This window comes from Coregonus lavaretus, assembly GCF_964263955.1.
Source record: "Coregonus lavaretus genome assembly, chromosome: 26".
NCBI lineage: Eukaryota > Metazoa > Chordata > Actinopteri > Salmoniformes > Salmonidae > Coregonus > Coregonus lavaretus.
This window is the reverse complement of record NC_140013.1, coordinates 6,062,938-6,077,362: the sequence shown is the minus strand read 5'-3', so window position 1 is coordinate 6,077,362 and position 14,425 is coordinate 6,062,938. Positions and strand designations below refer to the sequence as shown.

The following is a 14,425-nucleotide window of genomic DNA, read 5'->3' as shown; positions in this document are numbered from 1 at the left end:
ATAAGTCAAGGGGTATGAATACTTTCTGAAGGCACTGGATACATACATACATACATACATGTTCATACATAGACAAGAATCAGTACAGTAATCAAGATTAAAGGATAAGCGATTCCGTTCTGAAACGTCACAATCCCTATTGAACGTGGTGCATTCAAAAGTTACGTCACCGTTTCTCTCAAGGCAACTAGGAACAGAAGAAAAATTAACGAAGGACACCACAAACCTCTTCCAGTCTGGAGACCGTGAGATACAGTTGAGAAGCTAGCCTATGCAATGATTGTACAGCCCATGGCGGCAATCCCATTAACAGAGCTTCTCCACCTTTAGGAGTGAAGCCAATGTACCTCAATAGTACCTGTGTCCTGGAGAGAAAAATCAGGGAATATGAGCCAGTGCAATTTTTACATTTTAACCAACAATGTAATAGAAGTCAGCATAAGATGATGTGCAAGTTATGATGACAATTAGTAATAGGCTACTTTTGTCAATAAAATACGTGTGGATATTCATCAGTATGGCCTCCCTAAAAATAGAAGTTTGTGGATTGCGTTCAAACTCTGAAGGCCCTATAACCACTGAATCTGAAAACGCAGGAAAACTCAAAGTGAATGAAGACCTGTCATGTAGACATACAGGAACAAGATGCACCTCCTGTATTCAATGAGTGCATTGGTTAGTTTAACAACTCGTTGCCAACTCATTATTGAGTCAAGACTAGTCGGAACAGTCCATGTGAAGTCACTTGTCTGGTTAGGGTACATATGGTATTCCTGAGTTACAGATAGGATTGCAAAATTCTAGAAATGTTCCCACAATTCCCAGGTTTTCCTGGAATCAGGAGGAAATAAGCAGGGAGTAAGTAATCCTAAAACTTGGGAATCCTCCAACCGGGATTTCAGGGAAACCTGGGAATTTTGGGAACGTTTCAGTAATTTTGTAACCCTAGTTACAGATGAAGTTGTTTGTCCTACTTCAACCACGGAGTGTTTAACAATCGAAAACAGAGATCAACATATCCACATTCCCATCTGGTCCACAAACACTGATGTTGCGTTGACCCAAACACTGTAATATCGCTATAGGAAAAAGAAAGTCATACACTCTTTATAACCCCGTCACTGTGTGACCGAAAAGGTTTACGGAAATAAATACGAGTTATATAGAATGTGCAACTAACTTTCCCTTTTTGGGCTGCAACTCGTCAACATTTTGGGTGTGCGTCTCAACATGTTCTTGTTCACTAAGCTACTGGGCTTTTTGCAGCTGTGCAATTAAGTAAATCCTTAATGACAAAGCTCGCACAAATGTAATCTCCCCTTTAAAGTGAAGGCATCTACAATACAGACTTCTGAATGAGTTATGACAATCACCATTCACATTGTTTGTTTTGCTGATGCTACCACTTAGGTCAGTATGCTGACAGTGCCATTTACGATGTCATCATAATTCCTCTAAAGGTTATCCAGTTCAACACTATCCTAAATATGGGAAAACAACTGAAGTCAGCTTGAATTGCACAACCCAAGCTGCTTGCATTTTCAAGTATGCTACCTCACCAAATAAAGACTACAAATGAGATACTGTCACTTTAAAAAAAGAGAGGTTAAACAATATTCACAAATGTACATTTAAGGCTTAATTGTATAGCACTAACAATAGTAGCAGCAGTAAACCACTTCTGAATTAATAATAACAATAATGATCATAATAATAATATATTATTAAAGCAAATCGATGACATTTTTTTCCCACAATGCTGAACAGCTTCGGTGTACATCTTGGACGAATCTCTCCTCATGTCTGAGCAGTTTTCAATGTATCATAGAATCTTGGCCCGGGACTGGGCCTTTAACAGAATCCGTCAATCCTTTTTCTCTCACCATTAGATTTAAGTACACTTCGCCTCTCCCATTCAGACTATTGTTAGAGAGAAGTACGTTTAGAAAGAGCACTACATTTGAGGAAGAAGAACGAAAATGTCTGAGCAATATATTAATTCCACATTCATTTTGCACAGGAATAAAAGGGGATTGGGACCTCCCAGATGGCCCTTGATTTATCAGATCTGACAGAATGGGAGTGAGAGAGGGTGCGAGATTGTCAACCGTGAGCTAGGTCAGCCATCACACTTCCCTCCCTACTATCCTAGTCAATGGCCCGACACACCTAACACACCACCCAGACAAAGACACACACCCTGTGGGTTAACCTTTCCCATAGCTGTAGATCACTTGCACACACACACCCTCAGCTGGAGACGACATTCCAGACATCTAACACTAACAACCCCCCCCCCCCCCCCCAACACACACATTAATTTCCCCCCTCAAAAGTACCGGAGCAATATCATTAAAGGCCATATTTGCCATGTTGCCAGATGTTCTGCTGTTAGACTAGGAAACGCCTGCTTCTGAATGCTAAACCAAGTCCGTCTCTCTCCTCAAAGTGAGGGCTGGGTACAATAGAAGGGTGCTCTCTCCCTCAGAGCGGTCTCAAATAACCACTCTCTTTGTCCTCTGCAATCGATCCTTAACATGAACATGAAAAAAAAACTCATTGGAAATATATATGTATACATTATACACATTTAATATATATTTTTGTTTTATATTAAATTCTTATATAGACAAACACGTTTTTTTTTGCGAGGTGTCGATTACATTTCGGTAGACGCCTCGAGAGGACACAAATATGACTGAGAAAGACCGTCGAAGCTTCGGTTGCGCGATGAGCCATCATCATCATCACTTCACCCCATGGGATATGGAGCGTGGCCCTGCAGAACATTACAAAAGGCGTCCAGACATTCTTGAGAAAGCGCGTGGAGTGCAGGGCTCGAAGTCACACACAGTTAGCAGTGAGAGTTTTGAGAGGGCGCGGGACAGGAGACTGCAGGGGCTCCAGTTATCACTGAAGCGTTAGTACTGCAGGCGATGGCCTTTGGGCTGAGCTGCGCAGAGCTGGAGCAGAGGAGGTACTATGTAAGAATGTGAGCCGTGGAGTGAATGGAGACAAACTCGCGCAGGATATTCTTGGCCATCTCCATATTGTTCTGTGCAATCATCAGGGCTTTCTGGATGTCTTGGTAGGTGTAGCCTTGGCTCATGAGATGCTCGATCTCGCTGGTGATCTTGGGGTTGGCTACTCCTCCACCGCCTTCTGACCCTCCTCCACCATATCCACCTCCTCCGGTGCCTAATCCAGGAGGTATGGGGCTGGGCCGGTGCTCTGAGTTGATGCGGCGGGGGAGGGGCTTGGGAGGCCGCTCTGGGGCGTCGCTGGACTCTGAGAAGGCTAGAAGAACAGGGAGGAGAATAGAACAGCATTCACACCACAAACCACAGAACAACAAGCAGCATCCACATTACAATTCAGTACTCCTGCCCAAATCTTGATTCGCAATCGTAAGTCTTGAAGACAGCATAAGGGTGCTCTTTGAGATAACATTTATAAATATAGGAATACAATACCAGGGACAATCTTGTTAAATACCCAGGGTTGTTCAACCGTTCGAGACTGGGCCGGAAAAACTCTGGGCTCTAGTAACAGCCTATATCTTACAACTGCAGATGAGAATTAGTTATTTATTTAACTCAAATCTGGTGCACCGTTTGTCGTACATATTCTCTATCAAATAAACGACCTTGGGCCCAGTGTTCCCTGGTCAGATCAGGTCAGGAAAACCTCCCCGCCCTACAAATTAACTATAGGGTTCTGAAACACGTGCCTCTGAAGCCACATGCGGCTGTTTAACTACCCCCTTTTCAAACTTTTGACCCTACAAATTAACTATATCACCGGCTCTGAGTTGTTGGGGGCCTTACAGGCGGACGCTCCGGGCTTGCTGTCCATGAAGAGATGGCTTAAGGCGGCGGCCCCCAGCTCGGACAGGGTGTGTCGGGCCGGGGCCACGGGCAACACTGGTTTGGGGATGTCGTAGCCATTCTCCTCTTCTACCTCCTCAGGGGGCTCCCGGACTGGGCATGGGGGCTCCCGGACTGGGCAGGGGGGCTCCCGGACTGGGCAGGGGACCTCCCAGATGGGGCCATTGGTACTGGCCAGGGGGGGCAGCTCAGAGTAATCTGGGGAACGGAGGGATTGACAGTGGGGTCAGAAGGGTGAATTGAAACAATGGCATTTTAATCTCTCCGAATAGAATGGAATCGAATAGTGTGGGCTATAATAGAATAGAGTGGGATAGAATAGAATACAGTGGGATAGAATAGAGTGGGCTATAATAGAATACAGTGGGATAGAATAGAGTGGGCTAGATGGTGGGCTAAAATGAGAATAGAGATGGAGTGCTGAACTAGCAAAGATGGGGTATACTGCATGTGTGTTTATAATAAGCAGAAGCAGATAGGGTTGAGAACAGAGAGTTGGCCACAAAGTACTGGTCAAAAGCAGTGAACTACGTAGTGAACAGGGTGCCATTTGGCACGCAGCCATAGTGTCGTGGTAGGGCAGTACCCGAGTCTCTGGCCAGGTGAGACAAGGAGGCGGTGAGGGCCTGGGCCTGGATGTTATACATGGCTTCATACATTTGAGGTCCTTCATCCAGGTCATTCAGCATGGGCCTACCAAACACAGGAAGGGGAGAGAGACTAATAGGACATGACCAGATTTTTAAAATTATTTTTCTACTTGTGTTTTTTACTATTGACATGCAATCATGTGGTCCTCTGTAGCTCAGCTGGTAGAGCACGGCGCTTGTAACGCCAATGTAGTGGGTTCGATCCCCGGGACCACCCATACACAAAAATGTATGCACGCATGACTGTAAGTCGCTTTGGATAAAAGCGTCTGCTAAATGGCATATTATTATTTATTAATTGTCAGAATAAGAAAATACATCATTGAAGATGTACACAGTACCCCTACAATATAATCAACATGATCAATTCACTTACAGTGACACTTTTCAATGAAGTGTTTCTCAATTAGAGGGTATTCTGCCTTATAGCAGAGGGTGCTTACCATGAGTTGAGAGAGGTAGGCTGGGGGGGTTTGGGGACTGGGGTCTCTGCCACCACAAGGGGGGCTGCCATGGGGGCCAGGACAGGCCGAGAGGTGGGGATCATGTAGTCGGACTCGTCGTCACTCTCATAAGCCTCCTCCCCAGCCACAGGCTTCAGACCTGGATGGGGTCTGACAACGCAGGGAGAGAGAGGGGGACAGTTAATATAACCAGGGCCAGGAGATTTTGGTACCTGATCAGGGAAAACGCTGGGTTCTGAGTATAGGCTATACCTAGGACAGAGTTTTTCTGGGTATAGTCACTTGGTCCGAAAAAACTCCTGGCCCTATACATCATAAAACACATTCACACAGCAGGGAGAGGAGTGTGTACTGTACTGTACCTTGTTGCCAGAGCATAGATGGCATTGGCCGAGACTGAAGGCTTCACTTTGGGGTTGTCGTACTCCTGACTGCCAGAAGCCGTGCCTCCAAAACTCTGGGGAGGAACATAGAAGACAGACAATACACACAAAGTCCTATTTCTGTAAATACCCATTTGTGATCCCCATACAATTGTATGCAGTCTTGGTATAGGTTAAATCCATGTCTGTGAAAGCACATTTCATCAACTGCTCTAATAGAAGCTAGTATTAGACCTTGGCTCCCGTCACCAGCTGATGGTCCAGACTGAGCGAGCTGTTGTTCCTCTGTCCGTCTGTGCATCCGTCTAGGGCTGAGGGTAGGGCCAGGGGGAGCGAGTGTCTGTTGGAGAGCTCCCGGACCCCCCGCGTGTCTCCCACACTGGGTGGCTGTCCGGGGGCCTTGGGCACTGGCCTGGGGTTCCAGTCGGCCAGGTTGCGGTTGGGCGGGGCCGGGGGCAGCTTGGGCTCCCCCAGGGGGGTGCAAGGTAGGGGCCGTCTGCCGAGCCATCCGTCAGGCCCGGCAGAGAGAGGTCTGTCTGTGGGAGGAGGGGGCGGCAGGTTCCTCAGGGCTGGAGGCAGGGGGAGAGGCTTGTCCTTGTGGTGGGAGGACGCCTATGGGAAAGGAGAGCACAATTACAGACCATGAGGACAATCAATTTAATCTGTTTTCAAAGGAGGAAGTAGCCTACTTCATAGGAGTATTTGTCAACTTATCACGGAAGCACATTAATTAACAGCAGTAATGCCAAAAATACTTTGGTTTTTAAACAAAGGTTTTTGGTTTCTGCTATACAAAACATTAATTATTATTTTTGTGTTTCTATTCAACCTCCACTGTCCTCCAACAGCGGCTAAATAGGCCCCTCTCTCACACATTTCAACTTATGACATTCCCATTTGTCTATTGCTGTTAGACTGTGAATGAGCAGAGAGCTTGCCTTGGATGCGGCCCCTGGGCTGGATGCTCCTGGGGGGTTGGTGGGTCGGTGCTGCAGGAGGTCAAGGCGGGGGGGCACGGGGGGCAGGGAGGACTGGGGTGCCAGGGACATGGGCGATGGGGGCCGCTCCACCTGCAACGCACCAACATCACCCCACAGCTCAGGAAGAGAGTTCTGGAAACTTTTCACTGCACACTTACTCTTCAATACCAGAGAAAACATTTCCCATCACATCAAAACTGTGTGTAGTCTCACTCTCAAAGTATTCATCTATTCAAGCTTACTCCACTGGCTGAGTTCTGATGTGTTACAAACATACAGCTGAAAGATGTTGGCTCACAACAGGAGAAAAATGGTCCTGCACATCAAACACCTGGAAGAAGCCAAGCTAACCCTGACCTTAGAAGTCAAAGATGAAAGCTATGTGATCTTACACTCTGAAGGTGCGATAAAGAGAGAGGAAGAGTTCCTCAGAACAGTTCAGTTTACAGCAGGGGTGCACAACTATAGTCCACAAGGATTACAGTAGGCTATATGCCCACATTCAGTAGGCAAACCTTGAGAAAAAAACATTATTTGTGACTGAATCTATCTGAACGTTCCACAATGTTGTGCCTTGCTGAGCGTGGCCCAGGGATCGAGGAAGAGTAATGTAAAGTTGTCCCTAGACACTGATCTTGGGTCAGTTTTGCATTTTCCCCTCTAATGTTAAGGTTAAGATTGGGGGAGGGGAAGCTGATCCTAGACCTGTACCTAGAGGAAACTTCACCCCGGAGCTATAGAGAAGAGGGCTCCATATCAGCTTTAGGCCCCATCTAGACGGCGTTCACCTTGGAACAGGCCAGCTTGCTCATCATGAGGTGGGGGTCTTCCAGCCGGTCGTCGTCGTCATCGTCGTAGCTGGGCGAGGGGGCGCCCTCCGCACCGAACAGGCCCCTGCAGCCCCCGTAGGAGCCCCCTATGGGGTCCTTGGGGTCAAAGGGGTCAACTACGATGGGCTCCGTGCCCTTGATCTCACAGCGGCAGAACGGGCAGCCCTGACCCTCCGACTCCTGAAGGAGAAGAAAATAAGAGAGAGAGAGAGAGAGAGACAGAGACAGAGAGAGAGAGAGACAGAGAGAGAGAGAGAGAGAGAGAGAGAGATATTATGGAAATTCATGTCTATATGAGGATGCACATGCATGCACCCACATACACACTTCTGCCCACTGACCCACCCACTGACCCACCCTACCCAGCAGTGTGAGAGAGACTAGGTGTACAGTACCTGCCAGGCGGTGAGACAGGAGGTACACATGAGGTGACCGCAGGGCTCGATCTTCACGTCCTTGTCGTTCTCCGCACAGATCTTACACAGCTGGAAGGTGGAGCCCATCTCACAGTACAGCTCATATTGCTCCTGAGGACATACACACAGAGATACATACAGTCAGCCATGGGACTTCAGCAGACCTCCATGAGCGCAGGATAACACACAAATAGAGCACATTAAAGCACCCTTAGTTGAGTTTGGTTCTTACTGTATATGACAAATAAAAGGAACCAGGGTCATGTTCAGTAGGGCACACCATAGCAAAACATTTTGAAACAGAAAATGAATGATAATTTCCTACTGGACAAGTTCAGATAGTACCCTGTTTCACTCAGTTTCAAAACTTTTTCTTTACTGAACAGGACCCAAAATTCAGGAAGTGCAGTATGTACTGTAAGGTTATGAATATGAGAGAGAGAGAGAGAGAGAGAGAGAGAGAGAGAGACCCACCTGTGTGACTTTGATATGGTCTTGTGGCGAGGGTTCACACAGTCCTGTGAGGTCTGGGTTCTGGGTGCGCCCGTCAGGGAACAGGTAGCTGGACAGAGGAGATGGAACTCTGGTCACTCACAAGGGTCAACCAACACACATAGGTTGTGTCTGAAATGACACCCTATTCCCCATATAAAGCGCACTACTACTGACTACAGCCACACAGGGCTGCCACATAGGATCAAAAGCACGGCACTATATGGGGAATAGGGTGTAATTTGAGTCGCAGCCATACTGTATGTTTTTGACTCTGTCTTTCATGTAACCTTGAGACCTAAGTGATACTTTTCAGTGGCTTTATAGAACACATGTATCAGGCTCTTTGCAAAGCAAACCTTTCACGGACTAATTCAGCATTTGATTACAGGTTTGAAGACGCTTACCACAGCGTTTATAAAACAAAACAGAAGTTTGAACACTGGCATACTCTAGGACAGTTGTTCTCAACTCCGGTCTTCGAGTACCCCCAGCAGTAGACATTGTTGTTGAAACCCCAGACAAACACACCTCATTCACCTTGTCAAGAAGTTGATAAGTAGAATCAGGTGTGCCACATTGTTTTTAGAAATATCAACTCTTGGGTTGAGACTGGAGAGAGAGACACGGACAGACAGAAAGACAGACAGAGAGAGAGACTGAGAGAGACACACAGAGAGAGAGAGGTTGGTGAACTCACAATCCTTCCCGGAAGCCGTCGATGAGGGCCTGGAAGAGGGGCTTGTTGTGGGGGATGGTCTGCAGGATGTTCCCATCTGCAGTGACGTAGCCGATGGCCCACTGGCCCAGCCGCGTGCAGCTCAACCTGAAGATGTAGCTGTGGAACACACACACACACACACACACACACACACACACACACACACACACCAAGGACTAATGACAACAGGGAAAACACCCTAAATAAAATGCCCAATCCCAGTTCATCCCCACCCTAAGCAAACTCCTGGTGAGCTTCTCTGTCCTGAGTTCAATACTAAAGGATATATTTTCATTAACAAGCCTTTTATAAAGCAATTGTAGGCATTACAAGATTTGTAAACAATATACTGTATGCTTATAAATTGTATTGCTTATAGTGTGAGTGTTTGTGTGTATACACACCCCCACCAATCCACCGCTTACAATGCAGTATATATGCTTGCAATGCTTGTAAATCTTTATACATCACAGAATCCTCAAGTATTATTAGTATGAATATACACTATCCATGAATAGTTAAGTAATGCTTATTCATTAAAATCATTATAAAGCGTCACCAATTTAGTCATCTAGGCCTAAGAGGTGAATGAAGGCTAAATACTTGCTGCGTTGTGACACACACTTGCTCTCTGTTGGAGCAAGTATTGACATCAGCCCAGTCTCTACAATACACCTATTGATGCTTGGTACCATGCTGTTCCATGTGCCACAGGGGGCACGTGACACCGGGGGTGAGAGCGGACTGGCGCCTTCTGTGTCATTGTGTAAGTGTGCGTTAGACAGCCAAGCTGGTGGTGCTCGCCAGTGTGTGTAAGGTCCAGTTCGTTAGTGTGTGTAAGCTCATGACAGACAGACTGCGTAAGAATGCAGTGTCTAGTCTAAGTAGCTGTATTGGAGTGTGAGAGTATGTCAAGTCAGTGACTAACATAATGTAAAAAAAAAAAAAAATATATATATATATATATATATATATATATATATATATATATATATATATATATATATATACACACAGTGAGGGAAAAAAAGTATTTGATCCCCTGCTGATTTTGTACATTTGCCCACTGACAAAGACATGATCAGTCTATAATTTTAATGGTAGGTTTATTTGAACAGTGAGAGACAGAATAACAACAAAAAAATCCAGAAAAACGCATGTCAAAAATTGTATAAATTGATTTGCATTTTAATGAGGGAAATAAGTATTTGACCCCTCTGCAAAACATGACTTAGTACTTGGTGGCAAAACCCTTGCTGGCAATCACAGAGGTCAGACGTTTCTTGTAGTTGGCCACCAGGTTTGCACACATCTCAGGGGGGATTTTGTCCCACTCCTCTTTGCAGATCTTCTCCAAGTCATTAAGGTTTTGAGGCTGACGTTTGGCAACTCGAACCTTCAGCTCCCTCCACAGATTTTCTATGGGATTAAGGTCTGGAGACTGGCTAGGCCACTCCAGGACCTTAATGTGCCTCTTCTTGAGCCACTCCTTTGTTGCCTTGACCGTGTGTTTTGGGTCATTTTCATGCTGGAATACCCATCCACGACCCATTTTCAGTGCCCTGGCTGAGGGAAGGAGGTTCTCACCCAAGATTTGACGGTACATGGCCCCGTCCATCGTCCCTTTGATGCGGTGAAGTTGTCCTGTCCCCTTAGCAGAAAAACACCCCTAAAGCATAATGTTTCCACCTCCATGTTTGACGGTGGGGATGGTGTTCTTGGGGTCATAGGCAGCATTCCTTCTCCTCCAAACACGGCGAGTTGAGTTGATGCCAAAGAGCTCGATTTTGGTCTCATCTGACCACAACACTTTCACCCAGTTCTCCTCTGAATCATTCAGATGTTCATTGGCAAACTTCAGACGGCCCTGTATATGTGCTTTCTTGAGCAGGGGGACCTTGTGGGCGCTGCAGGATTTCAGTCCTTCACGGCGTAGTGCGTTACCAATTGTTTTCTTGGTGACTATGCCTTGAGATCATTGACAAGATCCTCCCGTGTAGTTCTGGGCTGATTCCTCACCGTTTTCATGATCATTGCAACTCCACGAGGTGAGATCTTGCATGGAGCCCCAGGTCGAGGGAGATTGACAGTTCTTTTGTGTTTCTTCCATTTGCGAATAATCGCACCAACTGTTGTTGGTCTTGTAGCCCATTCCAGCCTTGTGTAGGTCTACAATCTTGTCCCTGACATCCTTGGAGAGCTCTTTGGTCTTGGCCATGGTGGAGAGTTTGGAATCTGATTGATTGATTGCTTCTGTGGACAGGTGTCTTTTATAAAGGTAACAAGCTGAGATTAGGAGCACTCCCTTTAAGAGTGTGCTCCTAATCTCAGCTCGTTACTTGTATAAAAGATACCTGGGAGCCAGAAATCTTTCTGCTTTAGAGGGGGTCAAATACTTATTTCCCTCATTAAAATGCAAATCAATTTATAACATTTTTGACATGTGTTTTTATGGATTTTTTTGTTGTTATTCTGTCTTTCACTGTTCAAATAAACCTACCATTAAAATTATAGACTGATAATTTCTTTGTCAGTGGGCAAACGTACAAAATCAGCAGGGGATCAAATACTTTTTTTCCCTCACTGTATAGTCATGGTTATAATGAGATGGTAACTTCAATGAAAGTGTATAATAAACATCACCATCTCTCACTGTGTTAGTGCTTTGACAATAGCGGAGAAAGTGTATTTGGCTGAGGTGTGTGTGTGTGATCCTGTCAGTGTGCATATGCTATGTGTGTTTGTGCGCGCGTGTGCATGTCAGTGTTGCATATGTGTACATATGTAGTCTCGCTCACTGACCTGCCAGGTTTGTGGATGAACTTCTGCAGCCGGGCCTTGACCTCATCGTAGGTGAGGAAGGCCATGTAGCCAGGGTGAGTCACCGCCAGACTGTTCCAGTTCCTCAGCAGAGATGACCAAGGCTGTATACACACACACGGGCACACAGAGCAGAGGGTGAGTCACGTCGTCTCAGGAGTGGTACAACACGGTGGTACAACGTGGAGAGTAATGCAACAAATCGAATGAACCATGATTTCCAGCTCCCTTTACTTTCTCCAGGGATGCAACCCTATCTCCATATCAGAGCTGCCCCCAGGGAATGGTAACGATAGTGAGAAGTTACTGTACTAAGAGTAAATCACCCTGTGATGCACTACGCCTGCCTGGACTCAAATTAGTGTTACTCTGTCAGAGTACACTGACACACCATGAGGAACTATTTTCAGCTGGCTGGTCTTGTGACAAGAGGAAAGAGGAAATAGAGTTAGTCCAGTGTTCTACTGCTAGCAATGGCAGCTAATGCGCTACAACAAACTCCTTTAAAATGTACTTAGCAATTAAAATCAAATCAAATCAAATTTTATTGGCCACATGCGCCGAATACAACAGGTGCAGACATTACAGTGAAATGCTTACTTACAGCCCTTAACCAACAGTGCATTTATTTTTTAACAAAACAGTAAAAATAAAACAACAAAAAAAGTGTTGAGAAAAAAAGAGCAGAAGTAAAATAAAATAACAGTAGGGAGGCTATATATACAGGGGGGTACCGGTGCAGAGTCAATGTGCGGGGGCACCGGCTAGTTGAGGTAGTTGAAGTAATATGTACATGTGGGCAGAGTTAAAGTGACTATGCATAAATAATTAACAGAGTAGCAGCAGCGTAAAAGGATGGGGTGGGGGGGCAGTGCAAATAGTCTGGGTAGCCATGATTAGCTATTCAGGAGTCTTATGGCTTGAGGGTAGAAGCTGTTGAGAAGTCTTTTGGACCTAGACTTGGCACTCCGGTACCGCTTGCCGTGCGGTAGCAGAGAGAACAGTCTATGACTAGGGTGGCTGGAGTCTTTGACAATTTTGAGGGCTTTCCTCTGACAAATTAGCTAGCATACGTAGTGGTACTAAGGGGGATCCACACCAGTGCGTTTGTGAGGTCTCTTGACACTTCAGAAACTGTGAAATAAATTGTGAAGTGAACTCATGCTGATGGTTTAGAGGCAAAATAAAAGCAGAACCACAATGACCAAAGACCTAGCCTTCTACAACACAGTTAACCAATGGGCTATGCATGTATGGTGACCCAACAGACCCCAAAATGGCGTCCTGTCACTTCCTCTTCTAAAGATGTATTTTCAGATATCATTTTTAAAATTTGTGGCTGTAACTGTGAAAGTAATTACATTTGGACACTTTTCTTAGCACAGTCTATGCCAAATGTACACAACCCTAGCACACGGTCCTTGAGTCAAGGCTAGGCTATATCAGACGGTTGTTTTAGCTTTTACTTCAGCTTCAGTCACAATATGACCAGAAAGAACGTTACCTCACACCTATTGTCATACGTGTTCCTCTTTACCTCAAGCACTACCAGGTGCTAAATGTCATGCATGCAGCATCACCGATATGAGCCATTAGCAAATCTACTACTGCACTGAACCTAACCATCAGATAGCATAGGAGCCATAGTCATAGATAGACATCCCTGACAGACAACAGTCATAATTATACATTTACTCCTACCAGTATCTTTATCATCAGTTTGGCTATCGTACAAAGGAAGCTAGCTAGTAGCAAATGGATATGTCACAAATGGCACCCTATTCCATATAGTGCACTACTTTTAACCAGACCACCCTGTCTTTTGTTACTAACTGGAAATGATGCTTCCATCCGATTGTGCCCTACTGCAGTGTCTCCACTATCTATCGATCATGCAGGTTAATTTACATGCTGATGAGAAGCATGACCTTGATGTGCAGGGGCTTCAAAAGAACATGAATGCTCTCTGCAAACACGCCGCGGCTATTTCTAGGGCTCCCAAAACCCAAATAAAGAGTCTGTATTCAGCTGTTCAGCACGACTCGCAGCCAGCCAGCCACCTAGGTTGTACTGCATCCATTCCACTCACTATCACACAAGCCAGGGAGCTAGCTAGGGCCTAATGAAAAAAAGAAACCATCAAATCAGACTGAAGAACACTTCCTCTCAGGAAACAAATATTAGTCATCCCTTAGAAACAACAAAAGAAACAGATGACTAAAAGGGGGAACATTTATAAAAACCTTAACTTTCACGTTTTGAAATTGGCATGCAAGTGGCGTGGGTTATATTCATTAGGCACCAAACGGAAGAAAATGGACTGAAACAAGGAGCAACTACTTGGACTTGTCCAATAAGAAACACTAATTTCCGTTGTAAAACTTTTTACAATATTTTCCGGTGCGTGCCCTAATTAATACGACCTTGTGCTTTGTGCATCTTAGAGCTCTCTATAATGAGACAATTACTTAGGGGGACATTGGTTGTTGGTCTTTTAGCATTTAGGCTACTGCACAAAGGCGTAGCAGCACTAAACATTATGTGTGTGAAGAAGAGCAGTGGGGGGGGGGGGGGGGGGGGGGCACCTGTGCTGTGTTTCCCGGACACAGATTAATCTCCATTGAAAGTAGTCCAAGATTAGACTTAATCTGTGTCCGGGAAACCAGCCCTAGAACTTGTTTCAATGCAACTAAATTAGAGATTTGTCACTTATGGATCAAAATGTCAAAAACGTCAATAAAGCTGACATATTTCCAATGAACTAGTCAGAGTCCGAGGTCCT

At 45.4% G+C, this 14,425-nt stretch overlaps 1 protein-coding gene across 1 annotated transcript in view; it reads right to left on the bottom strand.

Moving 5' to 3' along the window:
- Window positions 1–2,342: 2,342 nt before the first annotated feature.
- Window positions 2,343–14,425, bottom strand: part of LOC311102140 (E3 ubiquitin-protein ligase CBL-like) — a 43,494-nt gene continuing 31,411 nt past the window's right edge. Inside the window, exons 5-16 of the mRNA XM_084143373.1 lie at window positions 11,626–11,747; window positions 8,803–8,940; window positions 8,085–8,172; window positions 7,590–7,721; window positions 7,153–7,374; window positions 6,323–6,454; window positions 5,619–5,996; window positions 5,364–5,458; window positions 4,981–5,151; window positions 4,474–4,580; window positions 3,828–4,085; window positions 2,343–3,297 (exon numbers count right to left, since the gene is read on the bottom strand). Of these exons, the coding sequence (XP_083999499.1) occupies window positions 2,981–3,297; window positions 3,828–4,085; window positions 4,474–4,580; window positions 4,981–5,151; window positions 5,364–5,458; window positions 5,619–5,996; window positions 6,323–6,454; window positions 7,153–7,374; window positions 7,590–7,721; window positions 8,085–8,172; window positions 8,803–8,940; window positions 11,626–11,747 (2,160 nt within the window). The 3' untranslated portion in view covers window positions 2,343–2,980. The remainder of the gene's footprint in view (window positions 3,298–3,827; window positions 4,086–4,473; window positions 4,581–4,980; window positions 5,152–5,363; window positions 5,459–5,618; window positions 5,997–6,322; window positions 6,455–7,152; window positions 7,375–7,589; window positions 7,722–8,084; window positions 8,173–8,802; window positions 8,941–11,625; window positions 11,748–14,425) is intronic.